Here is a 20,485-nt window from a genome sequence, read left to right on the forward strand (position 1 = left end):
TTTTCTGAAAGCTGCTCAAAGCTCAACTTGACAAGTAACATTAAAAATATTAAACAGTTTTTGTGACATATTTTTTAGCCTAAAATAAAAAATTTGAGATGATCACAAATTTCTTTGACTTAACCACTAGATGGAGAGAGAGTGCCCAACGTGAGGGTTTCTTAATTTCTTCTGCAGAACCTGATAATATAAACCACTGCTTGAATTGTGCCTTTCCTTTGTCTTATATCTGTTGTTAAACATATGTATCAAGGGCTGATTCGAAGGGAATAATGATTATCACCCATTTAAGATATAGGAAGGGGGAGCATTTTCTCCATTTGGAGGTGGTTGTTTGGACCTGCTCCAGGGTCTTCCTGTGATCCTTCAACATGACAAAGCACAGAATAAGATGCCTGGATATGTCCATTGTGGGGAAACGTGAAAATACAAAAGTAGATTTAAGGGAAGGCAGTATGAAAGCATGAATAAAAGCATGGATTTTAGAATCAGATATAATCATCAGGGAAAAACAAATCAAATCACAAGATATTACCTCGTACCTGACAGGATTGTTATTATCAAACAAAAGAAAATAAAACAAAAGTAGCAAGTGTTGGCAAGGATGTGGAGAATTCAGAACACTTGAATTTTGTTGGTGGGACTGCAAAATGGTGCCACTACTATGAAAAATAATATGCAAATTCCTCAAAAAATTAAAAATAGAACTACCATTTAATCCAGCAATCCCACTTCTGGGTATAGATCTAAAAGAACTGAGATCCGGATCTGAAAGAGATACCTGCACTCCCTTGCTCACAGCAACATTATTCACAATAGCCAAGATATGGAAATAATCCAAAGATGAATGGATAAAAAAACTGTGGAATAGACGTACAATATGATATTATTTAGCTTTAAAAAAAGAGGGAAATTCTGCCATAAGCAACAACATGGATGAACACAAAGGACATCGCTAAGTGAAATAAGTCAGTCACAGAAGAACAAATGCTGCATAATTCTACTTTCATTAGGCATCTAACGATCAAGCTCATAGAAACGGAGTAGAATGGTCACTGTTAGGGGTTAGGGGAAGGGGAAATGAAGAGCTGCTGTTCAATGAGTAGAAAGTGTCAGTTATGTAAGATGAGGAAGTTCTAGAGATCTGCTGTACAACATTATGCTATAGTCAACAACACTGTATTGTGCACTTAAACTTTTGTGAGAAAGGTAGATCTCATGTAGTGTTCTTATCACAATTAAAAAAAAATCAGATATAGGTTTGAACTTACTAGATATGTTCCCCTAAGTCACCTAACTCTCTGAGGATCAACTTCTTCATCTCCAGTTGGAGATAATATGCAAGAGGGATATTACATAAGGGATACTGATAATGTATCTGGCACATCATGGGCACCTGATAAATGGAAGAAACCCTTATTGCTAAGGAATGCTGTTGGAAGAGGTTTTAAGTGGTCCTTTATGACCCAACAGTTTTGGCAAAGCTGGTCAACACTGAGGACCAAATGTATTTCTTGGTGAGTCCTAATGCTGAAGAGGCAAGAATGGGCCAGAAAGTTGAGGTTTCCACTCTGCTCTGGACTAGAAACCCAAAGCCTGAGAAGCAGGGGCCATATCTAACTGCTTGTTCATTATTATATTCCCATAATAGGTGTTCTATCAGGCACAAATCTGACCACCTTTGATTATATAAGATCAATATGTATGTAAATATATACATGTACATATGCATACAATAAACAATCTGTAATTTGATTTTTACATAATTCTACAATGCAGAGCAATTAAAAAATATGACCTTAATATAAATGAACATAGCTGCAGAAACATAACAAATACAATCCAATCTTCAGCTTTTTAACATTCTGTTACCTTGCAATAAACAAAAAAAGAACTTATTACAATAAAACTAAAACAAAGGAACTCAAAATAAAAGCCCTACGTCCTCTACCCACTTTCTATGATAACACCTACGACTTAACCATGTCTGACACCTTGAATGGAAAATTTCAGCTCCATGAAATTTTGAAAGTCAAGGTATTCACTGATGCTTATCTTGGTTTAGAATAGAAATTCTGACAGGGTCTTAATTATAGTGTGACAGAAGTAGCAGTAATATAATACCATGACGCACTGAAGAAAAGAATTTGCTAAAGCCTTTTAAAATACTCCTTGTACGAAAGGTTAAAGAATAGTTACCTCATACAAAAGGAGCCTAATTTATTTCATTGGTACATAAATCAATAGGAACAGAAAATTTATTCCTTTCATTGTACTTTGTTCATTTTCAGTTGTGTGAGGGTGGAGAAGGGAGTCTACACCATGTGGGAAAACTTTATGAATATGTTCTTCATAGAACCAACTTAACAGTAGCTAATTGCCTAAAAATCATTTTCTGTCTTCATCAATTACTTTAAAAGATCATTTTTTTTTCTAAAACACTAAAGACTCTACCAAAATACTGCTAAAATTAATAAACTAATTCAGTAAAGTTGCAGGATTCATAGTGAATATACAAATATCAGTTGTGTTTCTATACACTTACAGCAAATTATCAGAAAGTGAAATGAAGAAAACAATCCCATTTACAATTGCATCAAAAATAATAAAATATTTAGGAATAAATTTAACCAAGGAAGTGAGAGACCTATACTCTGAAAACTATAAGACATGAAAAAGAAATTGAAGAAGATACAAATAAATGCAAAGATATCCTGTGCCCATGGACTAGAAAATTTCATATTGTTGAAGTGTCCATACCAACCAAAGAGATGTAAAGATTAAATGCAATCTCTGTTATAATTTCAATGGTGTTTTCACAGAAATATAAAAATCTATCCTTAAATTTGTGTAAAACCACAAAAGACCCCAAATAGCCAAAGCAATCTTGACAAACAAAGCTGGAGGCATCACATCTCCTTATTTCAAACAATATTACAAAGCTACTATAATCAAAACAGTATGGTATTGGCCTAAAAACAGATACACAGATCAAAGGAACAGAATAGATAATCCAGAAATAAACTCATGTATTTGTGGCCAATTCTGACAAAGAGCCATGTATATATAATAGGGAAAGGATAGTCTCCTCAATAAATGATGGTAGGAAAACTGGATATGCACATGCAAAAGAATGAAACTAGAGCTCTATCTCTCACCATACACAAAAAGTAACCCCCAATAGATTACATATATAAGTTTAAGACCTGAAACTATAAAACTTCTAAAAGAAAACACAGTAGGTAAGCTCCTTGAAATAGTCTTGGCATGATTTTCAGGATTTGATACCAAAAGTAAAAGCAACAAAAGCAAAAATAATCAAGAGGGAATGTATCAAACTAAAAAGTTCTTCCAGAGCAAAGGGAGCTATGACCAAAATTAAAAGGCAACCTACCAAATGGGAGAAAATATTTGCAAACCATTTATCTGTTAAAGGGTTAACATCCAAAAATATAAAGAACTCACACAACTCAAAAGCAAAAACAAACAAACAAAATAATATGATTAAAATATAGGCAGAGAAACTGAACAGACATTTTTTTCAAAGAAGATACACAAATCAACAGGTACATAAAAAGGTGACCAAAATCATTAATCATCAGGGTATTGCAAATCAAAACCATACTGAGTTATCACCTCACACCTGTTAGTGTGGATATTATCAGAAAGACAAGAAGTAACATCTATTGGTGAGGATGTAGAGGAAAGTATGTATGTAGAGGATGTAGAGTGTACCATTGATGGAAATGTAAATTAGTGCAGCTAATATGGAAGTTCTTCAAAAAAATAAATATAGAACCACTATATGATCCAGCAATTCCACTTCTGGGATATATTAAAAAAGAAATAAAAATAGTATCTTGAAAAGGTATCTGCACCCGTACATTTTTTGTAGTATTATTCACAATAGCTAAGGTATGTAAACAGCTTAGGTGTCCATCAGCAGATAAATGAAAAAAGAAGACATGAGACACACACACACACATGCACACATGCACAGTGGAATAGTATTAAAGCTCAAAAAAGAAGGAAATCCTGCCACTTGTGACAATATAGATCTTAAGGGTATTATGCTAAGAGAAATAAGCCAGACAAAAAAAAAAATACTTATAGCATCACTTTATATGTGAAATCTTAAAAAAATCCAAACTCACAGAAACAGAGAATAGAGAAGTAATAAAAAAATGCATTTTTTTTTCGAGACACTATAATTCCCAATCACAACCTTTCTTCTTAGCCTCAGAGGTAACTGATTCAACATCATACAGAGAAATGACCCAAAGGGGATGAATGTTTCCCATAGGTACAAATTTGTTCAGGAAGATGCTGCCTTCCAGAGTGGCAGTGAGTTTGCAACATTCTGAAATAAACCTGCCACTAGATGAAATGCTTTTGAATAGTAGGTGTTTTTTGTTTTCATGCTAATTACCATTTGGCCTTCACGAAGAACAAATAATTTAGATATGAAACAGGAGTCAACTGTGAAGCGATGAAAATGTTTGTTTTTAGGCAAAACTGCTATACATATGAATATTATATATTAGCCTTTATATATACACATATATATTAAGAAAATTCAAGGAAATGCATTTTATGATTCTATTAACTATCATGATTACTACACAGTAGCAAGATGAAACAAAAGGGAAAAAAATTACTGAGCTTTGAAGGAGGGGAAAAAAAAGTACTTTCTCATATTTTGAACTGTATGGTACGAGGTTGAACCTGATGAAATCCTTGTGGTATATTAAATAGCACATGCTTGTTAAGAGGATTCTTTAATGCCAGGGTGAATCTTACCTCTGCTGAATAATAATGTATTGTTCCTATATCTAAATCTTGAGTCATTTCAGTTTTAACAGAAGAATCACTATTCTGATAAATGTTTGATTTTTGTCAAATTTTATTTTACTACCATTTTGATATCTTAAGTTGATGCTAAAATTTTTACAAGTCTATTCCTATAGAGAGTAAAAAGAAAGTAGAAAGTGATTTTATGTTCTCATGAAAGGAAACTATATAGGGCAGGATTTATATGGTATGAATATTTTGTTTAGATATCTTTATGTAAGTTTCCCTCATCTGCAAAAAGAAATTACTTATCTCCAATGCTGGTAGTGAAAGTTATATTAAATGAAACAATGTATTTGGAAGGTCTTTGTACATTGTAAGTGGTTAAAGAATGGTAGCTATTATATTTGAAATAATGTATTGAGAGGGCATTCCAGACTACTAAGTACTATGCAAATATAAATTACACAAAACTGTTTATTGCATTGCTGAATTACTGATTATGTGAGATATACTAGGAAGAGAAATTTGGCAATAAAAGAAAGTCTCAAAACTTATCCAAGAGAATTTGCATATAAAACTATAGAAATGACTATTTTATACTGTTTTTCCCCTACAAAAACAAAAACAAAAGACAGCAAATAAATTGTAGTCCCATCGCTTGTTTTTATAGCCAGCACTGTTGTAAAACTTTTGTTCAGTCAGAAGAAAGTCTCTATTTTTAAAATAAGTCTGTTAATAGCTTACCTTACTTGACTTGCATTCATTGTTAATATTCCATAGAAGAAAACACACAAGCCAACAAAGGCTGCAGGAATCAGCATTCCGGTATACCACCCCAGCCAGGCAAAGTATAGCCCGATCTTCTCACCAAAGTATAGCCTGCATGAGAAAGCAAAGCCTTAGCTTAAGGCAACATAAGTGACACTATACAGTATTGATGTCACAACTAGTCAGAATTTCAGATGGACAATTGAGGCTGCTGGCTTAGTTCCTCCTCAGCTCCATCCAAGGTGTCATAACATCCCTTCTTGTGAATGAATCCAATAATGGTGATATTGTTTGTCTTTAAACACTGTCAATATAGGGGCAATAATTTTATGAAATGTGTTTGTTTCTGTGTCAAACTTCTTAACATGGTGCATACAGTTTTTTTATAAGCCCGTTCTTGCTCTTCTCTACCCTCCTAATAGAATCCCTTCTTGTTTTCCACACACAGAGCTGTGCTAAACCATATCACCTTGGCGTAAATTAGAAAAAAAAAATCTCCCTTCTAGGTATCTGCTTGATTCGATTTCAGTCTCCATCTGCACCCTTGGCCAGACTCCTTTATGCCAGACAGAATCAGCACAACTATGTCACACATCTCCCTCAGTCAAGTTCAAGTCCGCAGTTCCTGGGGCACATGATTCTCTCTTTGGTCAGTGCTGTTCCCTCACTTTGGAATATCCCATTTCAAGCCGTACCCCTGATCGGTTTGTACTCATCCTTTCCTTTTTTTTTTTTCATTTTTTCACATTCCTCTCCCATCTTTCCAAAATGTAGGGTAATTTTTGGTTACCTGAAACTAACACAATATTGTAAATAACTATACTCCTATCCTTTATATCAGGTCTCCCAGGAAGCCTTTCATGATGTCCACTTCAAACCTGGGTTAGATGCCCCAGCTCTTGCTGCCACACTGCCTTCCCCCACATTTCACGGTCCCAAAGTTATAAACCTTTATGATCATTACCACCCATCACTCCCCTGCTCCTCTCCCTCCCGTTAAGACTGCAAGCTGGTTGAAAGTGGACCTGTGTCTTGTTTCACTAGCACCCACACAGGAAGTATTTTCACTGAATGAAGCAAAGGGAGTAAGTGTAATTTATTTCCCTTCAGCTGATTAACATAATTTATGTGGAAATAGCAGATGAATAAGGTAGATCTAGTGATTATTCTGTTGCTCCTTCTTCCACCAAATCTACCACCAATATTAACTGTTACACAGTTTCTAAAGCTCTGGTAAGAAATAATAATTTCTTGAATTCACTTCTGGTGTTTCATCTCCATCTTCCAAAAATGATGACTTAAACACAGTTTTGTCGCAGCACTAGTTTAAAGATTGGTGTTTTACAGTTTATCTGAGAATATTGCTGTGGGCAAAAATTCTTGTTGGGAAGAAGGTTATCTTGTTATTTTATCTTCAGCAAGACTTCCCTGAAAATCATTCTCTTCCTTTTCCATTCTCTCCAACTAAAATCTGTGCATATTCTTCCAGATATAGACATAGAGTCGTTCTCCATTAAGCATCATTTATCTAATTTATTTTGTTTTTTTCATTTCTCCTAGGAGACATAGATCAATAGTCTATTCATTTCTTATACAATGATAATGTTCTACTTTGAGATGAAAGCTTATTGTGTTAACAGTAATATTGTAATAAAGCCATTTGTTCCTTTAAACAAGTGTTCTCTGTGGGGCAGAATAGGGTTTGGGGTGCATATTACTAACATAACGGGATATCTTTAAAGTGATGATTATAGAGGACTGCACAGACCAACTCCCTTACACAGGCAGTGTTATACCAAGGTTTTTGATTAAACATTGTTGAAGGTTAAGAGGAGTAACAGTATATTTGACAGGAGTATAATTACCTAAGTTACAGCAGCTTTCAGATCTGTTTCATGAGGAGAAGCTAGTTCTAGGCCAAGACGGCTGATGAAAATGTTCTTAACCAAGAACATGGGTAGTCACAATTTTTTAGTCTCTCTGCGTATTCTTTAAAACCGTGATAGGGCAAGGAAGAACAGGGGTTGCTACTGCTGTTCCTCCCACTTCACCCAGAGTCACTCTCTTGATATCTGTTTCATATATTGGGATATTACATGACATTTCATTTGATGATAGGGTTCTGCTGCTGAAATAACTTCTATCATCAGATAAACAAATGTGAAATTGAACTTCTTCAGAAAGGATTATTTTATTTAGTCTTTAAATTTAAATCCCTTAGATGACTATTGTAAAACATTAAAAAAAAATGCCACACAGCTCTATTTCGTTAAGCAGGTGCTGTAGTTGACAATTTTTAAAATGTATTCTTTCCATATTCAAATATTTTCCATGGAAAAATAAACTGAAATGAAGATAAGCTTTGGCTACTAAATTTGACTTCATTGTTAAAATAAAAACAAAATACCAATGCATGTCCAGAAATGGTTATTTATAAAAAAGAAAATGAATTGGCAGCCCCTCACTTTTCATCCACTGTTAATGAATTGCCTTTTTCACATGAGAGAATACAGGCCTTGCCTGTGGGTCTCCATCACCCATGACCCAAATATATTAAACACTTCCAATTCCCGGACACTCTCTTTCTCTCACTACAGATAGAAAGCCACACAATAAGACATCTATGTCCTTAAAAGTGTGTAGAACAACTTAACTCCAAGTAATTAAAAAGGCACGATTTTAAGGCCATCTTCCTGCTCACTGTAAAAAATGTGGCCTTGTACAAAACTCATGCACGAGATTGTACAGTTTAATACGCTGTCTGCCTCGTCCCCATCTCGAGTTTGGTAATAAGCAAGTTCCCTGAGAGCAGGAACCTGCTGAAATGCTATCTCTACTCTTTTATGGCCTTCCTCTCGAGGGACCCTTCATCACATCTCCCTCCTCTCAGCTACTGGAACATAAAATACATAATTTTTGTAAGCAAAATTTCCCTCCTATGTCAACATCCAAAGAATTCTTAATAGCAGCTGAATCACCGTATTTATTGAAAATAAGGCTGCTTGCTGAAATTACCTGAGGCAGCAATAGCAATGTGCCCTATAGAAAGGAGAACTGTTGACATTGAAATGCTTGCTTGAAAACCTCAACTTCACTTTAATTCCTAATAAATATGGTTTTATGAACTGACACATCTCACTGTGTTCATATAGCTCTGAAATAATAATTCTTTCACTTGCATAAACACAAATCAGATCATTTGTTGTGACTGACTGAATTTGAATCAAAGCATCTTGATTTTGGATATACCCACGTACTTAATGCTTGAAATAAAACTGGTTTGGTGTTGGGTACAATGCTTTGTGCGTCTGGATCCACGTTCTACCCTTTCCCTTCCTGCTCAATGTCCAGGAGGCTCAGCTCTATGGACTGTACCATCTATGCTCCTTCCTTCCTCTGGCTTCCTGATGGGCTCATTGGTCAACAGTACCAGCAGAAGATCAGAGGGAAGGATAAAGAGATGCTGGGGTATTTTTTTTATTACCCTGACTTTCTCCTGCTTTGATTATAGCTCTTAACTGGTTCTGCCAACTGCTCTCTCCCCTGTCCCTCCAGGCCCAGGTGTGATAACAGCACCCAGCTTTTGCTGGTCCTTGGGAGCTTCATCAGCGTCTATTTCCCCCTCCCCCGATCCTATTTATACTTCTGCATATTAAATTTCTTTATTAAATTCTCTTCAAATACCTCTTCTATTCTATCAGTTCTATCAGCTTCCTGCTGGGACAATGGCTGATACAGTTATGTGTTATTCTTGATATTTAAATTTCATAAACAGTTCAAAATATCAACATATATAAACTTTTAATATGAATCTTCTTTTTTCTTTTATTCTATAAGTGTTTCTAGTTAACTAGGGACTTAAGTCCTTTTTAATACATAATTCCTGATTTTTAAAAATAAGAACAAATTGTCCTCCATCCAAATAAAATAAATCATGAATGTAACTGTATTTCAAGACCAATCCAGTTGAGAGCCATTACTTGCTAGAATATACTTCCTGGAATAGAACAGACACTCCACAAATCTTTGTTGAAAGATAAGTACGTGCACAGATGCTGTGTTGGCCATTTCCCTCTCTGCTCTCAGATCTGTGTTCTGCCTTTCCCTGTTTTGACTTACTTTCACTGAGAAGTAGATTATACAGACAGTCTTGCAAATTGCTCCTAGTGAAGTTGCACCAGGAGGTACTGGACGACTCAGATGGAAGGAAGGGAGAAGCCAGTTATCTTTTCTCCTCTCCTGGCCGTCCTCAGGGCTGTCTCCAGAGCAGCCGCACCTTACTGTGGCTCCATAAATCTCCGTGGTCTCCTCTCAACACTTCACTTCTCTGCAGACAGTCCTGGTCACAGATGGCACAGCTCCTACCCAATGGCCCAGGTATGAGGCTCTGAAATAAACTTTATTCCATTTTCTCTCCAGCTTTAAGGTTGTTAGCAATTTTCTGCTGCTGTTACTCTCTGGTTGCCTCACTATTCCTGTTTGATTTCTCAGCTTTCCCATTACCTGTGTTAGTAATTCCCTAAATTACTTTCCTTGTAATGGAAAGGCCTGTAGTGTCTTCCTTTTTCATGATTGCACCCTGATGGATACAGATGATCTGGTGAGTAAATACAAGGATTCCAAATCTAGGAAAATGACAACAGAATGGTACAATATGTCCTCCATTATCAATCCATCTACAGTACCTGATTAAATCCAGGGGCTGGTGCTTGTACCACATTCCCCAGCGTGCCCAGCGCTCATATAATAGATGTCTGTTATTCTGAGGGCCGTGGGTTTTGATGGGCTGACTACTCTTGTAGGCTCCCTAAAACAAATAAAATAAGATGAATTGATATCTGTTCTTTTAGTGTAATTTGAACTAATAGGAATTGCTTTTGCTTTTTTTCCTTACAGAATAATTTAACACCTTATTGAAAGCTTTAGAAATTGTAAACATAAGCCCATCACTAGAGTGATGTTGTAGATGACTTTATATAACTATCTTTCATTGAAAATATTCTGATAGCTCCTTAAAAATTCTTTCTTAAATTCCTTTTTTTAAACCAATGAGGACTCTTTCACTTAAGGTAAACTAGACTTTAGTTTTCACTGTTTGGGACCTAAGTTCTTTTAAATAAACAGAGTATCTTCATCATCAATGAGATACATTAGATACATCATTGTAATCTTTTGTTCAGACATTGCGAGTTAATTCTGCTTTTGAGAAGCAATCCAGTTCCAGAAAAATATTTATTTCATTTATAGAAGCTAAGAAAGAGAGTATATAAGCATTCAAAAAATGTAAGAGGCCTAAGTCACCAGTGTTAGTCATGTTTTTAAACTTTAGAATCCACAAAACTTACCTCAGACAAGATATTCTAAAAATTGAATTATTTTTCAAATTCTTTATATCCCCCTTCAAAAATCTGTCATATGGGCTGTAATTTCAGGAACATAGACTATATAAGCCTTTTAGAGAAAATTAGTCCGAGGGCTGAACTACTCTTCTTTTATAATTTCAAAAAAAAGGGTAATAGATATAGTGACTTTACTTTCTGAATCCAAACTTAGGACACAGGATTTTTCACAAAGACCCTCTCCTTAATCCAGGGTGTGATTCTACTTTCATGAAATTGTTGATAAGAATTTAAAACAAGTGGAGCTATGCCTCAGTTACCTCACCTAGATGATGGGGATGAGAATAAATATGAATGACACCCAATAGAGAGGTGTCTTGTGAGGGCCCACTTGGATAATCGCTATAAAGTAGCAGGCACATTAGAGGTACAAAATGAATGTTAATTAATTTTAGGCATTTGCTATATTGTGGCCATTGAATAGGGAAAAACTATCATTTGAATGGTCCCAGGCAACCAGGGCTGAGAGTTCCTATCAAGAAATATGACACTTTGAATTTGGTCTGCGGTGCCTCAAGGCTGAAATAAAGAGACACATACGGCTTTTGGCTCTGGCTTTCTAACAAGATAGAAAAGTTAATTAGGTAAGGGTGGAAGCACAGTTAAAATGCAGTTGCAGGGTTTTCTTCCCTAACAGATCCCAAGGTGTTTAAACCCTGAAGATTAGAAGCTAAGGAGATGGAATTAAAGATCAAGACTCTAAGACATCCACTTGAGAAGAGTTTGTTTGCTTGTGACATTGGACTGACTGTTAAGGTCGCCTGCTCTGAGACTGGGTAGGTAAAGGAGGGTGAATCAATATTTCAGGTTTCTTTCAATTATTCCTGATAATTCTTCTAAAATATCACTTTATGCCTTTCCTTCCCAGCCTCAGTGGTCAGAAAAAGGCATTTCCTGGATTTTAGGTAATAAGCTTTAGAATTCCCTAGTACATCAATGTTCTAACTGCTCAAAAACCTCAATCAAGCATAATGTTCTGGGTTGACAATGACATGAGGTGGGTTATAAGAGAAAACTGACCAAAGTGATGATTCCTGCCCACCCACGAATTGTCATTCCTGTTCAGAGGACCAGGTACCCTCAGTGATCCCCGCCATCTCCATGATCCATCCCCTCCTCCAACCAAAACACTTTTCTTGTCTCCACTATTCATAACTGACAGGATTATCAATTCTATCAATATGTTAGGCAAACTCCCTCACAAATATTCCTCTTCTTCCCTTTCTTTTTTCCTTATCATGCCAATTTCCCCTGGAAATGTCTCTTTTTCTCCTCAAACCACTGTCCCATTTGTAAACAAAGTAAACCTCAACCATGGGTAGAAAAAATGAGACTGAGACTAGTGATACCCCTGCATCAAGGAAGAAGGACACAAACTGTGTGTCCTTAATCAAATTACAGTCAGAGCCATTGACGCCACTGTCCCCTAAGTAAGCCTTGTGTTTCTCTCCTCAAGTAGTATCTTTTAAAATCAACAGGAAATTCTTAAGTCCATTTTATTGACTTGCTGTTTCATTTCTGTTACCTGCATTTCAATAATATTGTTTCCTAGTTGTTTAGTGTTATGTGTCCCATATATTAGTATTTCTACCAAGTAACAAGAATATATGGGAAAATGCCTATTTACAACCTATTGCTAATGGGTTACAAATTTCGCACAAGAAGCTGTCAAGTAAACTGTCAGAACACAGACTACCTATGTAGACAAAATTATTTAGGGAAGAAATCAAACCTTCCTGTGCTACAGAAGCTCTCACAGGAACTTCGCCACTCCAAACACCTACCACTTACTAAGTCGTATTTGACTTGGTGTTTAATTTCTCTGAGCGCTGTTTCTGCATCTCTACAATGGAAAAATACCTCCCCTCCAAGGTTACTGTCAGATTAAAGGGAAAATCCATGCACTTGTTGCATGAAAACTCTAACATAGTATCTGTTATCATTATTTCTATTTCTACTATAAGGAAAACTATGATGCAAGTAAGCATTGGAATCTGGCTTCCTGAGCTCAAAACTGTGCTTTTATACTTGACCTTTCTGTGCCTCAATGATCTACCTATGTAAAACAGAGTTAATATTAATGTCTATCTCAAAGGGTTGTTGCAAAAATTAAATGAGATAGCCCACTTAAAACCTTTAGTTCAGTGCCAAATAGGAAGTGCTCAATACATTTTATATTTTATGAGTTATATTAGACTGTGAATTCCTCAGGTATTGGGATTATGTCCCACGAGTCCTCGGCCTTTTTATAAATAGAAGAGTAATGGACTTTGAAAGTGCACTCATTAAACCTCTAAAGACCCTGTTCTTAATTTAAAATGCACAATTGCCTTAAAAAATGTAGTGTGTGTGTGTTGGGGGAGGGTGTCTAAAACTGATTCAAATGTCATTCATGACACAGCAGACAGAAGCCACCACAGCATGACCTACTTAAAACTAGAAGAGAGGTAATAACCTAGCAGAAAATCAAGTCAATAGGGGGTATAGGTTTTTGGTGTGGGTTTGTCTTCGATTTTCAGGTACCCAAAAGTATCTGGCACAGGCCAGAACCTGTCCTGTTTAGGAGCTGGTTTAAATCCCAAATTGGGTCAAGCACGGAGCTCTGTTGGAGCAGAAGGCTATCTCTGTATAGAGCAGTGTGCAGCCATAGATTAAAGTGGAGTCTCAGAAAGGCCCAGGGCCACCCACGGATTGAATTTTCTTGGAAAATGGCATCCAGATTTAAGCAAAAAATAAAATAAAATAAAATAAAATAAAATAAAATAAAATAAAATAAAATAAAATAAAATAAAATAAAATAAAATAAATCAAGCACTGATCAGAAGAAACATTTTTAATGGAAATTATATTTCAAAATTACCTCATGCGGGGGGAAAGCTGCTATATATGAGCCATTGTTTATAAGTTTACAGATACCTGGAAAGAGAAGAATAGTTCCTGGGTTAGTTTAATTGAAGACTTCCCTCTGAAGCAATATACATACATACACTTGGAACAATAAATTATTTTGAAAACAAAATAACCCAAATGACTTCCACAGCCACATCACCTAAGAGGACAGTGAGGCTGTGAAAGAGACTGATCTTGAGTCTAATAATTATGTCCTTATAACATTAATCTATGGAGGTTTGCAAGGTTCCAACATATGGCACTTTCCCATATCATGAAATACGGGCATTTTAATACTCATTTATTTGGGGGCATATGAGACAGGAACAACTTGTTTCCCCCTCAAAATAACAAAATTTGGTCAAAGAAGCAGAGGAATTCCTCACCCCTAAAATGTCTCAAAAAGGTATCAGTACTGAGAAATCTTTAATTCTTTAATGTTGATCCAAAGAGACATAAATATGGGACATTTCTTAAAATCTTCATTTCAGTGAGAGTGTAGTGACATGGACACTCTTATAGTCCTGGTGAGATTAGATATTGGGAAAACTCTTCTAGAGAGCAAGTTTTGTGCAATATTATTCATTCTAGTAAAGAATTAAAAATAACTGTACATCCAAAATTGGGGAATTGTTTCATTATTTACGGTATAGTCAATTTTATCAGGTGCTTGGGAAATGAGTGTGATTTGATGACCGTTTATAATAGGATTTTGTACAGCTATTTAAAATGTTTTCAGATATACTAATGGGCTTGAGAAAATACTCATAGTGGTAATATAAAAATGATGGAAAGTTGTAAACACTGCATGGTTCTAATTATGATATATATGATATACTTGTGAATGAAAAATACTGCAAATCATATCAGTAAACAATGAATGCTGAAGCCATCAAGTCATCAGTGGCTGCTCCCCCACCCCCACCCCCAGTGAAGACAAGCCTGCAGACCAGCCTCTGCAGCCACTCACAATGGTGCAATCTGAGGGCACTCAGAATAAGAAAGGGCAGGATACTGGCCCTAGATAGCTAAGTGCCGGTCAAAGAAATGAATTCAATGAGCCTAAATGTTTGCTTCCTTCCATGCACAGAAAAGCACTGAATTCTTTAATTTGAGATGCCTGGTTTTCTTTGTTAACAAGTAATCTTTTAACGTTCCAACTACCTGGTCTTTGTTGTAAAGTATCCTAGCTCCTCCCCTACCTCTTTGGAGCAGTCCCTCCAAGCGATCTGAGAGGCTGTCATCCCCGGCTCAAGGGGTTCGAGTCCTCAGAAGTGTCCGCCAAATAAAACATAACTCTCAACTTTTAGGTTGTGCATTTATTTCAGTCGACATATGTGATATATGTATCACATATATCATGTATATATACAGTATTAATTTTAACAGTGACAATTGAACGTAGGGATTTTTAATTTTTTTTTTCTCTTTTGTGTTTGCTGCAGGTTCCACAAAAGGCATGGTATCTTTACAATCACTTAAATGTCAATTTCATTTTGAAAAACTACATAAGCACATAGTGCTATCATTTACATACATTATTAGTTTACATTCTGGACTTCTCTATTTTTATTTCTTGTTTAGAAAACTTCTGATTAAGTATCAAAGTTTTATAAAGATTTAGTGTTTAAATTATTTTGACTGTTCAAGAATAAATGAATTATTAATCAGAAGAGAACCAAAGTCTGAACATTCCTCTTTAAAAAAATGAATGACTGAAAACACAGTTCCTTTTACTAATATGGCATTCTGTGAAGGAAAAGCCGGGCTGGTCTAACAAGATAAAACACAAGTCTAGGAATGTGAAGGAGAGGCTGGGCTGGGCTAACAAGATAACTCACAAGTCTAAGTATTGGATACTGATCTGAGTTCTGCTGGACTAACTTGTAAATCTAGGTTAATTAGTGTTGTTTTGCTGTTCATGTTTTTTTGCTAGCCAGCTGGGTTTTCAAAGATACATTATTTGGCTTTGGAATGTTGGTTTGCTGCCTCCCCACCTCTACTTTTGTGATGATAATGCTGCTAAAGCCGTTCCATGCCTATCGGCCGAATACCCCAAGCTTGTACTTTACCCTATAAAACCTCACGTGCACGTCTTGCAGGTGCTCAGAGCTTCGGAGCAGAAGCCCCTCTGAGCCCGCCGGCGTAATACATCTGAGTACTCCAACCTTCCGAGTGGTGCTTGTTTCTTGACTGGCCTGTCGTTTCCGTAACAATTCTATTTTAAAGCAAATCAGTGGATATTGGTCTAAATTTCCACTGGCTATTACCTTTTTTTTTTTTTTAAAGGATTTTAGGACATGACTGACATTTTATCTCTTCTGTCATCTTGTATTCTTCACCCTAACAAAAGGCAAGCTCCTTTGTTACCCATTGTTATCTGCTCTGCTCTGTGTAAACTTTGCAACTATACGTAATTTTCCTCCGTGAAACTTTTTCAGTTTTCATTTGCATCTGACACGGAGCAGCATACTGCTAAACATTAAAACAACACAGACATTTAGAAAGTTAAAATTATCTCTTAACTTCATCTTCCAGAGATAGTCTCTAAAAAGTTTCATATATATTCTAGAATTTTTTTTTCCTTTTCATTTGTGTATGCTTATGAAATGGGATTGGCTATATTAGAGTTAGTTTTGTAACTTATTTTTTTTCTACTTAATAATGTATTATGGTATCTTTCAAAATCAGTAAGTAGAGAACTAACACTAATTTTCAATCTCTATGAGTAAAGGGTCCATGTCATATACTTTCTATAATATGTAGTGTATAATAGATGCTCAATAAATTTGAATTAAGAGTGAATAAAACCATGTAATGTTTAATGGATGCATTATGTGGATATAACGTAACTTATTTGTCAGTTCCTAATGATGGATAGTTAAAGTATCTCCAGTATTACTCTCTTTTATTCTTTGCTTACAAAGCTACAGTGAACAAATTTCTCCATATATTGTTATTCAAATGTCTGATTATTCCTTTGGGATAAATTTCAAGAAATAAAATTTGTTCCAAAGTTTTCAGACATTTCATATTTTGATACTGTTGACTGAAATAAATGCACAGCCTAAAAGTTAAGAGTTGTTTTATTTGGCAAGAGGACTCGAGCCGGGATGACAGCCTCTCAGATGGCTCTGAGGGACTGCTCCGAAGAGGTAGGGGAGGAGCTAGGATATGTAGGAGCTTTACAACAAAGACCAGGTATTTGGAACAATAAAATATTGCTTGTTATCTAAAGAAAACCAGGCATCTTAAGTTAAAGAATTTAGTGCTTTTCTATGTATGGGAGGAAGCAAACATTTGGGCTCACTGAATTCATTCCTTTGACCAGCACCTATCTATCTAGGGCCGGTATCCTGTCCTTTCTTATTCTGAGTCCACTCAGAGTGCACCACTGTGAGTGGTTGCAGAAGCTGGGCTGCAGGCCTGTCCTCACTGGGGGGTGGCGGCAGCCGCTGATGACTTGGTTTCAGCATTCTTTGTTTACTGATAATGGTTGCAGTATTTTCATTCACATTGCGGTATTTTCATTCACAATACATATGGTCAAATGCCCTTGAAAAAAGGTTTTTGTGTGTGTGTTTTATTATCTTTTTATCAAAAAGGTGAAAAATAGAATGTTTACAGTTTGTTCAATGCATTATATCTTCACATGTAACGCATGAAGGCAAAGCTTCAGTTGTTAAAAAATATTTCTGCGTATACTTAGTAAATTCCACTTTGTGTCTTTAATTAGTGCTCTTACCCACTTTTGATATTCCATTTTCATATTTGGTGTGCTGCAGCATGTGGTAGACGATCCTGCTTCGAGTCGCATTGCTGAAGAAGGTGTCTTTGTTGTTTATTATGAAGCTGGTGAGATAAGGGGATAGGATTTAATACTCAGCGCAGACCACAGAGTCCAGCAACAGTTACAAGTTCCTGGGTCGTCATCTACGTGTTTTCTCCATTCAAACGAATGCATGTGAAGTACAGCCAATCAGAAGAGAAACTATCATCTTAAAAAAAATCACTTGGCAGAGAAAAAAGTACACACATAAATAATACAAGGCATTATCAAATATTCATTTCAGTATCTTTCAGCTTTTAAGGGAGTCTAGATGTCCGCCTGCTTGTTGTTTAGCATGGAACAAGGAGAGAACAGATTTCCCATTGGCTCCCATAAATCCTGTACTACCTTAAGTAATATGGTTCCAAATAGAACACGTTAAAAATTGATGTCATCCCCTCATACTGCACTTTCCGAGCTAGCTTATCTCGTTTTCAGTACTTTAGGGATCAGCGATGTTTCTCCCTTCCCCTTCACGTTCTATACTGTCTCCATGTAGAAAGAGTTGCAAGGAGTAAACATGAGAGCCAGTGACAGAAAAAGCAAAAGGATGATTTCAAGAAGTGGTGGGAAAAAAGGAGACGGGAACTCACTGGTGAATCCGTGCGCGGCTGAAGGGGCCGGTATAGCAGTCTGACTCCTCCAGGTCTGGGAAAGCTGACTTGTCCAAAACCATTGGGTTTTGGGACATCCATTTTTTGATTCTTCTAAAATACTTCTGCACCCTGGAACAAAGTCATATTTTACAATTGAATTAGGTTGCTTTCCAGGGCCATGCCTACTTTCCGCCGCCGTTCTTAAAAAGAGTTCCCAAAAGACATACACCCACACTCACACCCACACAACATGCATTACTCCTGTTCGCAAGCAGAAGACATAAATTCTGAAATAAACCAAATCCTGCATTTACTTAAACTCTTTCAGGGCAACTAGGTTATCCTTGTAAGAGAAATTTGGTGGAAAATGTTAAAAAAAAAAAATCATCATACACAAAGATGGGGTAGGAAAGAGCATAAAAAAATAAAACTAGCAAGATATATTAAAGTTGTGTGTGTATATATGTTTATCTGTGTGTCTATATATGTGTAGCTACAGACCGCTTAAAAAAAGTCTACAGCAATGTGGCTTCTCAAAACTGGAGATGGAAAAGAAAGAAAAGGCTACAACACACTAATTTAGCAGCACTGGGAGCCACGGGGGCTGATGGAAACAGCTAGGGTTTTGCGGTCAAGAAAAATTGGATTCAAAGGCAGCTCTGCCTTATAGTAGCTGTGGGAACTTGTACAAGTTATTTAATTTCTTGCCTAGGTTTCCTCACTCATACAATAAAAATAATAATAGTGACCTTGCTGGAGAATTGTGAGTTGCTGCTTTACTTTAAACCTGATTATTAACAATAAGGCAAGTTCCCTTGGCAGTACCTTAAAGACTTTAATGGGCAGATAAATCACTTGAAGACCCTGTTAAAATGCAGATGTTAATTCAGTTGACCTCCTGTGGGGTCTGGGATTCTGCATTTCTAATTAGTTCCTGGGGAGGGGGTGGGCTGATGGCGCTTTGACTGATGGATTTAGCATAGACACTGGATAAATAAATATTAGAACACTGTTTCAGAAAATCTCACATCAGGATACTTTGGCCTCAGCTTTAGAGTACAGTCATCACCCTGTTCTATGGGTATATATACTGACTTGAATCATTTTTTTTTCCAAAAGACAAAAAAGAAAACAAAAGAGATACTGACTCCAGAGATTGATTCTGAAAATTAAATTCTGAGCTGCTATAAAAACAGCTGTGTTTACTTTAAAAATGTGTTATATCTATATACGATTTATGAGGTTCTATCTTTGGCAATTTTTGGTTCCTTCTGCAATAGAGAAGTCAAAGTAGCAGGACAGAATACTTTCCTAGACAAGTACAATGTATCTTAATATTTCTTTGGCCAACTCTGCTTCAACTTTAAAAAACTAATTCAGTACCCCAATGTGCAGGCAGCGATTGTACCTTAGAGATCATTTTAGTCAAGTCTATTCACGGTAAAATTACTACGTATAATTTGAAATAAGCATCGAGTCTTAATGTAAAGTTTAGCATGTGAGAAGAGTTTTGACCTTTTCTTTGCCAAGTAAGGTTATCATTTTGGTGCCACGTCATTTTTGGTTTTAGAGGGTCCAGAGTGTTTCTTTCTAGCCTAAAATAATAAATGAACATTATCTGAAGTGTTCATTTTGCTTCCTCTTATTACAAAGAAAGACTCTGAAATCACAGAATATCAGCATATTCCAGCAACTAGTGCATAGTCTGTAAAAACACTGAATGGATTAGATAGCAATTCTCAAGCTGTTCAAATTTAGCCTAATGAAGAGAAAAATGGGGTAGGAGTTGGAAGATGAATTTGTGGGTCATTGAAATTGAACCAAACATTTCTGATCTTTGAGCTTTAGGTTCCTCACATGTAAAGAGAGGAAGTAATTCTACCTGCCCTACTTCATTAGGTGGTGAGGAGGAGCCAACAAAAGCTGGCATCTGATGGCATTTAGAAAATGCTGATGAGGCACAGAACCCACGGGCCTTTTATCTCTGACAAGATTACAAACATACTAGAAATAAATGTGAATTTAAATAAATTAAAGACATGAGATAAAATGATTTTTAAACCATCATTGACCTTTTACAGAAAGATAAACAATTTTATCAGTTTAGACATTTTACACACTCTTAAGAAGGAATGAATGATGTTTAATGATGAAATGTGGTCAGGCTTGTGAGTGAAAAATACTGCAAACCATATCAGTAAACAAAGAAT

General features: G+C 36.1%; 1 protein-coding gene across 1 annotated transcript in view; it reads right to left on the reverse strand.

Annotated features, from left to right (window-relative positions):
* ANO3 (anoctamin 3) overlaps positions 1-20,485 on the reverse strand; it is a 360,586-nt gene that overhangs the window by 82,511 nt on the left and 257,590 nt on the right. The window contains exons 9-13 of the mRNA XM_045523788.2: positions 18,273-18,404; positions 17,596-17,702; positions 13,822-13,877; positions 10,248-10,369; positions 5,539-5,673 (exon numbers count right to left, since the gene is read on the reverse strand). Of these exons, the coding sequence (XP_045379744.2) occupies positions 5,539-5,673; positions 10,248-10,369; positions 13,822-13,877; positions 17,596-17,702; positions 18,273-18,404 (552 nt within the window). The remainder of the gene's footprint in view (positions 1-5,538; positions 5,674-10,247; positions 10,370-13,821; positions 13,878-17,595; positions 17,703-18,272; positions 18,405-20,485) is intronic.

Source organism: Camelus bactrianus, chromosome 10 (genome assembly GCF_048773025.1).
Source record: "Camelus bactrianus isolate YW-2024 breed Bactrian camel chromosome 10, ASM4877302v1, whole genome shotgun sequence".
In the NCBI taxonomy this organism is placed as follows: domain Eukaryota; kingdom Metazoa; phylum Chordata; class Mammalia; order Artiodactyla; family Camelidae; genus Camelus; species Camelus bactrianus.